The sequence below is a fragment of the Miscanthus floridulus genome, chromosome 18 (genome assembly GCF_019320115.1).
Source record: "Miscanthus floridulus cultivar M001 chromosome 18, ASM1932011v1, whole genome shotgun sequence".
Taxonomy (NCBI): Eukaryota; Viridiplantae; Streptophyta; class Magnoliopsida; order Poales; family Poaceae; genus Miscanthus; species Miscanthus floridulus.
Window position 1 is genome coordinate 22,179,737 of NC_089597.1, and position 9,249 is coordinate 22,188,985.

Here is a 9,249-nt window from a genome sequence, read left to right on the forward strand (position 1 = left end):
GCTAAGGACTTTAGTGACATTTACCTCACACAAAACTAGCAATTCAAGGCCTAGTCCATTGTTTAGTTGTGACTGAGTGAAACTATTGTTCTAGATGGATGTTCAACTTAACAGTCTCCGTCGAAACACTGGTATATAAAAGAAATGTGGTTCTAAGACTACTTTGTTACAAACCCTATAGTTTGGTGGGGATTGTTGGATATAATATGGGTTTGGCCCATATAATATTTAATAAATCAAATAAAACTCTATGGTACGTAACATTAAGCGTTGTATGGTTTAATATCATACGGGATTTTGACTGAACGTTGACTCAGCTTATATGGTTGGAAATTATTCGTCTTAATTGAGAAGCTGAGAAAAGGACATAGGCATGCCACACGCGCGCGCGCCGCCGCCGCCGTCGGCCGGGCTGTGGCCGTGGCCGCGGGCCGAGGCCATGGCCGTGGCCGTGGCGTGGCGTGGCGTGGGTAGGCGAGCGGGCGTGGCCAGTGTTTTGCCACTTAATCCACAAAATCACAGGAGTTACTTCCTTTGATGGTGGAGGCGAACTGATTGCGTCAGTTACTGTCCTTTTCGCTTTCGCTTCTCCGTCTTCTGGGATTCTTCGTTGCCTCTCTCCCTTTCGATCGCAGCCATATATCCGTAGTCCTCCGTCAGTCTAGATCTCCGTCTTCCGCAACCACTCCCGAGAGAAACCACATATCAGCAGCCCTCTGGCTTTCTCGTCCCGTACCTCTGCGCACATGGAGTAGCGGGAGAGCAGGTGCCTCCGGAACCCTCGCTCGCCTAAGAACCTTGCACGAGGTGTGCGGCGATTAGGTTTTTGGGGAGCGATCTGCGACTGCTCGCCCACGTACGTCTTCTTCCTGGTGATTACTTGCGGAACAGCAAGACGTCTTCTTCCTGGTGATCCGTTCGTGGGACTGCACTGCGAATATTGTCCTGCATTGACTGTGGTCCACAACTTCGAACAATGCACTATGTCGACTAGTGCGAATGGAGCCTCCGATGCCCTCGGCATAGGACCCTCCGCTGGGTATATTCTAATCTCTGTGATTACTGTACTCGCTTTACTGTATTCATCTATATATCATCTTTGCATGTTGTAACGTTCATTACAGATATACACACGCACATATATGCCGTCACGAACCTACTGATGTTATTGTTCTGGATTAAACTGATAATGAAAATACCTAAATTTCTAACAGGTCGCAGGTCTGAGTTTGGTGAAGGACCACTTTTTTTGGTTTTTCTAGAAACCATTAATAGAGGCAGACTAAATGAGGTGGTTAGCAAGCCCATCTCTGAAAAATCTTATCTATAGTGGTGGTGATGATGCATTTGATCCGTCAGCTGCTTCAGCTGAGAACTTGTTCATGGTTAATCTAAATCCTTAACTATTGCATGTGCTAGCCATTTCTTATATCTAACACTATCTCCAATAACATCACCCAAAATAAGACGTATTCCATATTTGGATAGCGCTACAGGTAAAAGGTTCAATACTTATTTTTTGTCTTCTCCAACAACAGGACTCAAAAGAGAACCCTTTATGTAAATGACTCTCTGGAAGAGAGGATACTAATTTTTGGGTTATGCCTCTACTGCAACCCAAAATAGATCTAGCATATAGATACTTTGTTGGAGATCTATACAGTACCATTCAAGACCCATTTTAAGTTTGAGTGCCTATATGGGTTATCTATTGGAGACGGTCTAAGAAATTGTCATTTGCCCCTGGTTTCCTATTTTTCCTACCTATCATGATGTACCGTGGCCATTGTCTATAATTTCTGAGTGATACCCTTGTTCTATTTCTGTTATAACTAAGCACAGCTACATTGCCCTTGTTCTATTGCTCACAAAAATTCTGTAGGTTTGAATTTCCAGTGAGAGCAAATAATCAACACTCACTTGTCAGCCAATAAGTACTGACCTCTGGTATTGATTGTAAATTAATTCACATGTTTTGCACACAACTTGATGAACTCAACGTCTCCAGCCAAAATGGAAGTTCATCCACTAACCACTACACGTGAGACCATGAACATCAAGTAGCCAAGTAGGGGTTTCCAAATAAAAAAAAACTTTTTGTGCCTTTTGTTCGTTTTTGCAATAAAAGCACAGTAGGGGTAAAACCCCTCCGGTTTTCCTTAAAAAAAATTCCAAAAATGAAAGAAAGAAAAGATGGTCAAGTAGGCCATAGACTCCAGTTCACCAAGCAGCCATGGGCCCACTTGTCACTCGCTGCAGAACTAAACCACAACTCACCATCCATCACTGAGCAATGGCATCACTTTCCACTCCGCTGCAGCGGTTGACTTGTTGGCAGCCTACAGGCACAGGGAGAAGCGCTCGCTCTTCCTCCCATCTCCTCTTCGATCGGATTCGATTTCTACCATTTCTATCCAGAAGTCTCTGCTCGATTACTGCTTTCCTGCCGTAACCTCGACACTTCTTATGCTATGTGGATTCATGGCTCGTTAATTCGCCCATTGTTACCAATGCAGCTCGCGAGAGTACCACTTGTTCGACGAAACGCCCCATGACCTCCTGAAGGCCGGAACCATGGAAGATGCTCTCATCATTTCATCAATGCGCCATGCGTGCATAGTGCCGGAGGGAGTTCCTGGTGGTTTTGGGTATGCCGGATCAATGCCGACGCTGACGAGACGTGCAGATCCCCCTGAGGCCAGCGCCGCCTGCCCTTCCAAGACCATCTACGGTGAGTTCACTGTTCCTTCTCCTGGAACACGGTTCTTAGCTGCCGATTCCCTGAATGGCTTACTTGGAGCAACAATTCGGTTACATAAATTTTGTCGAAGAACTCCTGAATCTTGTCTATTGCGTGATGCAATCCTTACATTTAGTCTGGCCGAATTCTGTGTTTGTTATTGAATTCTTGCTCCTCTGCATTCAGTTCTTGGAACCTGTCGATTCCGTGAACGGCTTACATGGAGCAACAATTCTGGTGACCTGGTTGCGTAAATTTTGTCCAAGAACTGCTGAATCTTGCCTATTGCATTGCCCTGGGTGCAATTCTTACATTTGACTGGCAGAATTCTGCATTTGTTCTTGAATTCTTGCTCCTATGCACTAGGTTCGCTTTAGGGACAAGCCAATTTATCCAAGATTTATTCTCTATTCTAGATTATGATCGCTTTATGTAATTCTGTCTGTCATTTGTTAACTTGCAAAGGATCAAGGTGTGTTGAGACCATGGGGTTCCTAGTTAAGTTAGCTGTTGGTTTCTGTATACGTTTTGCTCTCGTTACAATGTCTATTCAGATACCTGTGTTTTCTGTGACAATAGGATCTGGGAGTCCACACTGGCCTGTTCCATCGGCCATTGCATTCCCCTGGCTGCAATCCTTACATTTGGCCTCGCCAAATTCTGCATTCGTTCTTGAATTCTTGCTCCTCTGTATTAGGTTCGCTTTAAGGAGTGGCTAATTTTATCCAAGAATTATTCTCTGTTATAGATTATGATCAGCTTATGAAATTATGTCTGTCATTCGTTAATCTGCAAAAGATCAAGTTGTGTTGAGACCATGGGGTTCCTAGTTAAGTGAGTTGTTGCTTTCTGTATATTCTGGTTACAATGTTTATTCATATACCTGTGTCTTCTGTTGCAATAGGACCTGGGAGGCAGGGGAGGCCGCACTGACTGGCAGCGAACGATCAGGTACATGCGGGCAAACGATGAGGGAAACTTCCTCGGGACAAAAACATTCAAGTTCAAGTTCTCGGGGCGGTCCGTCTTCAAGCTGAGGAACGAGGTGGCGACGCAAGTGGACGAGGACATGTTCACAATCACACTGTGCGTGCACGCGGGCTTCTATGGGCGGCTGACCCCTCTGGTCGTCGACCTGCCTCGCAGCAAAGACCCTTTGGACATCGTCGTCCTCGCCACCAGTTCACCAGGTGAAAACTTTGCAGTTCCCTCAATTGTATGTCAAATGTTCATAGATCATACTACTATCACATACGCTCAATACTCTTCTTGGGAACTTACCTTTAGACAAGTACATCACCTTGTGCTTGATAAATTGGTAGCTTTGTTCAGTTTGGAGCAACATGAAACATGCTGCAGATAGCTCAAGCAGTTCAAAAATTCAGTTGTGTGTTGACCTTGCTACTAATTGTCCACACAAGTGTGTTAGATTAATGAATGATGCAATAGTTTTGGAGCACCCATTACATGCTGCTTAACTGACACACTGTTTTCACTTGCCGGATGCAAATTCAGATGTCTGCATTCACTAATTTTGTTTTCTCTGTTGGCTTACTCTTTCAGCGGCTAAGCCTCTGGTGCATCCGGACATCGGTCCACCCCCACCACCCCCACCGGGGATAGATCTTCTAACAGACGGGGCTTTCGTGCGGCTGAAATGCCAGTTACACGGTCAATACTGCTACCTGCACGTCCAGGGAGATGGACTTGGCGTGAATTTGAGGCCAGAGGCAACGTCGTTACAGGAGGTCTGAGCAGTAGAGCAGCTAGAGATTGACGGTGACGACTTTCTGCTCTTCCGCGGTGCCGCCTACGGCCGCTACTTCGCCCTCATGCCGGAAGGGAAGATACGAGGAAGTCGTTTTGCACAGGTGGACTATGAAGAGCCAGAGCAATCCAATTTGCTCTGGCTGGCCACATCGCTGAAGAGAAGCAAGGAGGTTAACCTCCGCAGCGGGAATGGGGACACCGGCCTTGACGTTCGTTGGACTATTGAGGCCGTCCCCATGAGCACAACCCCACCTCTTCTTCCAGCTCCAGTTGCGGTGAGCTTGGCTGTCCCGTCTAATTCCAATTTCTGGATATTTGTCCTTGAAGCACCAGCGCTGGATGTTTATTTGTTTGTGTCGGTTTTTTTAAGAACTGCCAAATGTGATTATTGCTTTTCTCCTATCCTGGGATCAATTTTGTGTCAAGAGTCCAACTTCTATCGCTCAAAATTCTTTTTGACTTCCCATTTCATTTCAATAGTACAAACTTTAACAGCTGATCCTTAGAATTTTATTTGGAATTTGTTTGCATTCAGGAAGAGGAGCCCCAGAAAAACACTGGCACGAAGCCTTCAAAGCGCCTCATATGGCACAGGCGGGGCGACGACACGAAGATCACGAACCCTTGGACCACACTTGTGTTCCATGGAAAATCATTATCTGCTCTGAGACGCCAGGTGTCAAATGACAGTTCACTTGTCTTTTGTATTCGAGCCGGCCGCTGCGGGCGGTTAACACCACTAGTCAATGACCTGCCCAAAAACCAGGAGGCGATGGAAATCATCATCCTCACCCCCGGATCACGAGGTGAGACCTCTGCAGTTTTCTCACTAGTCTGTTCAACTTGTTTATCTGATTTTCACCGTTTCAGCATGTGAGATGTTTAAAGTTTTTAGCGTGTAATGTCAGTGTGAATTGTCCGTAGAGCATGGTAGTTCTGTAGAAGAGATTTTTTTATGCAAAGAGATCTGTAAATCATTATATCTGTACCACAGATGCTAAAATTTACTATTGTCAGTATGACACTATGATCTCAACATATTATTTACAGATCTCTTTGCATAAAAAAATCAGAACTACAGAACTACCATGCTCTACGGACAATTCACACTGACATTACACGCTGAAAACTTTAAACATCTCACATGCTGAAACGGTGAAAAGCAGATAAACAAGTTGAACAGACTAGTGAGAAAACTGCAGAGGTCTCACCTCGTGATCCGGGGGTGAGGATGATGATTTCCACTGTCTCCTGGTTTTTGGGCAGGTCAATGACTAGTGGTGTTAACCACCCGCAGCGGCCGGCTCGAATACACAAGATAAGTGAACTGTCATTTGACACCTGGCGTCTCAGAGCAGATAATGATTTCCCATGGGGTTTGTGATCTTCGTGTCGTAGCCCCGCTTGTGCCATATGAGGCGCTTTGAAGGCTTTGCGCCAGTGTTTTTCTGGGGCTCCTCTTCCTGAATGCAAACAAATTCCAAATAAAATTCTAAGGATCAGCTGTTAAAGTTTGTACTACTGAAATGAAATGGGAAGTCAAAAAGAATTTTGAGCGATAGAAGTTGGACTCTTGACACAAAATTGATCCCAGGATAGGAGAAAAGCAATAATCACATTTGGCAGTTCTTGAAAAAACCGACACAAACAAATAAACATCCAACGCTGGTGCTTCAAGGACAAATATCCAGAAATTGGAATTAGACGGGACAGCCAAGCTCACCGCAACTGGAGCTGGAAGAAGAGGTGGGGTTGTGCTCATGGGGACAGCCTCAACAGTCCAACGAACATCAAGGCCGGTGTCCCCATTCCCGCTGCGGAGGTTAACCTCCTTGCTTCCCTTCAGCGATGTGGCCAGCAAGAGCAAATTGGATTGCTCTGGCTCTTCATAGTCCACCTATGCAAAATGACTTCCTCGTATCTTCCCTTCCGGCATGAGGGCGAAGTAGCGGCCGTAGGCGGCACCGCGGAAGAGCAGAAAGTCGTCACCGTCAATCTCTAGCTGCTCTACTGCCCAGACCTCCTGTAACGACGTTGCCTCTGGCCTCAAATTCACGCCAAGTCCATCTCCTTGGGCGTGCAGATAGCAGTATTGACCGTGTAACCGGCATTTCAGCCGCACGAAAGCCCCATCCGTTAGAAGATCTATCCCCGGTGGGGGTGGTGGGGGTGGACCGATGTCCGGGTGCACCAGAGCCATAGCCGCTGAAAGAGTAAGCCAACAGAGAAAACAAAATTAGTGAACCAGCAGCAGACATATGAATTTGCATCCGGCAAGTGAAAACAGTGTGTCAGTTAAGCAGCATGTAATGGGTGCTCCAAAACTATTGCATCATTCATTAATCTAACACACTTGTGTGAATACAAAAAAGGACAATTAGTAGCAAGGTCAACACACAACTGAATTTTTGAACTGCTTGAGCTATCTGCAGCATGTTTCATGTTGCTCCAAACTGAACAAAGCTACCAATTTATCAAGCACAAGGTGATGTACTTGTCTAAAGGTAAGTTCCCAAGAAGAGTATTGAGCATATGTGATAGTAGTATGATCTATGAACATTTGACATACAATTGAGGGAACTGCAAAGTTTTCACCTGGTGAACTGGTGGGGAGGACGACGATGTCCAAAGGGTCTTCGCGAGGCAGGTCGACAACCAGAGGGGTCAGCCGCCCATAGAAGCTGGTGTGCACGCACAGTGTGATTGTGAACATGTCCTCGTCCCCTTGCGTCGCCACCTCGTTCCTCAGCTTGAAGACGGACCGCCCTGAGAACTTGAACTTGAATGTTTTTGTCCCGAGGAAGTTTCCCTCATCGTTTGCCCGCATGTACCTGATCGTTCGCTGCCAGTCAGTGCGGCCTCCCCTACCTCCCAGGTCCTATTGCAACAGAAGACACAGGTATATGAATAAACATTGTAACCAGAATATACAGAAAGCAACAACTCACTTAACTAGGAACCCCATGGTCTCAACACAACTTGATCTTTTGCAGATTAACGAATGACAGACATAATTTCATAAGCTGATCATAATCTATAACAGAGAATAATTCTTGGATAAAATTAGCCACTCTCTAAAGCGAACCTAATACAGAGGAGCAAGAATTCAAGAACGAATGCAGAATTTAGGCAAGCCAAATGCAAGGATTGCACCCAGGGGAACGCAATGGCCAATGGAACAGGCCAGTGTGGACTCCCAGATCCTGTTGCCACAGAAAACGCAGGTATCTGAATAGACATTGTAACGAGACCTTGATTCTTTGCAAGTTAACGAATGACAGACAGAATTACATAAAGCGATCATAATCTAGAATAGAGAAATCTTGGATAAACTAGCTTGTCCCTAAAGCGAACCTAATGCAGAGGAGCAAGAATTCAGGTACAAATGCAGAATTCTGCCACTTAAATGTAAGAATTGCTCCCAGGGCAATGCAATAGCCAAGATTCAGCAGTTCTTCGACAAAATTTACGCAACGAGGTCACCAGAATTGTTGCTCCAAGTAAGCCGTTCACAGAATCGACAGGTTCCAAGAACCGAATGCAGAGGAGCGAGCAAGAATTCAATAACAAACACAGAATTCAGCCAGACTAAATGTAAGGATTGCACCACGCAATAGACAAGATTCAGCATCTCTTATTCATGGATTTTACGAAAAAACAAAACAAAACAAAAAGAAGCAGTCAGGAATTCGGGATCGTTACTCCAAGTAACCCGCCCATGGAATCGACAGGTTCCAACTTCCAAGAACCGTGTTCCGTCCAAATCAACGAACGAGAGGATTGGAAGGAGAAGGGGAAGTGAACTCACCGTAGATGGAGTTGGAAGGACAGGCGGCGCTGGTCTCGGGGGGATCTGCACGACCGTCCAATGCGTCATCGTGCTCCGGCGGCCATCAACGGTGATGCAGGAACACGTCCTCCACCAGCCGTGGGCGCGGAGGTAGCGTTCTTGGTCCTGCAATGTGCAGAGGAGGACGTCATCGCTGCCATCCCCTGCTGCGATGGCCCTCCACCTGATGTTGCGCTGGTGCGGCTCGTGGAAGTCGCGCAGGATGGCGCGGCGGCCGCGGTGGCCGTGCGGCGCCAAGTACGGCGAGAGCGCGAGGTAGCGGCCGTAGGCAGCGGTCTGGAGGAAGAAGAAGGGCGTGCCGTCGCGCAAGACGACACGCTGCACCTGCCAAGCCGCGTTCATCATCTCGCGGCACGTGCTCAGGGAGACGCCGGACCCGTCGTCGTCGGCGAAGAGGTACGCGCCCCGCAGGGTGCTCCGCAGCCACACGTGCATCCCGTCGGGGAAACGATCCATCGCGGTCGCGGGTGGTGGTAGTGGTGGTGGTGGTGCGCCGGCGAGCGAGACGATCATCTTCGTCTTGCTTCTTGGCGCCGCTGCGAGGGGGAGAGGGGAAGGAGAGGGAAGCGAAGCAGAGCGGGGGGTGTTCGTTGCGACGGTTTAGCCTGGGCGCCGAGGCGCGGGATTTGAAGCCTTGAAGGCAAGCGCAGCGGAGGTCGGTTGCTGCATCGCTCGCCAGCTAGCAGGTGGGGGTCCAGTAGCGGGCCCAGGCCCCAGATACGAGGAGGCCGGCCAGAGCTCCAGAGGATGGCAAGTGGGTCCAGAAATGGTGGACCGATGCCGCAATGCGACATGCTGGTGAGCTCCAGTCCAGACTCCAGAGGGAGGCGGACGTCGTCTCGTCAGCGTCGGCATTGATCCGGCATACCCAAAACCACCAGGAACTCCC

At 47.6% G+C, this 9,249-nt stretch overlaps 1 protein-coding gene across 1 annotated transcript; it reads right to left on the bottom strand.

Annotated features, from left to right (window-relative positions):
• Window positions 1-6,407: 6,407 nt before the first annotated feature.
• LOC136523449 (uncharacterized) lies at window positions 6,408-9,249 on the bottom strand. Its single transcript, XM_066517132.1, has 3 exons — window positions 8,319-9,249; window positions 7,106-7,388; window positions 6,408-6,715 (listed from the first exon to the last, which is right to left on the bottom strand). Exons 1-3 carry the CDS (start codon window positions 8,871-8,873, stop codon window positions 6,408-6,410), a joined length of 1,146 nt encoding a protein of 381 aa, XP_066373229.1. The 5' UTR covers window positions 8,874-9,249.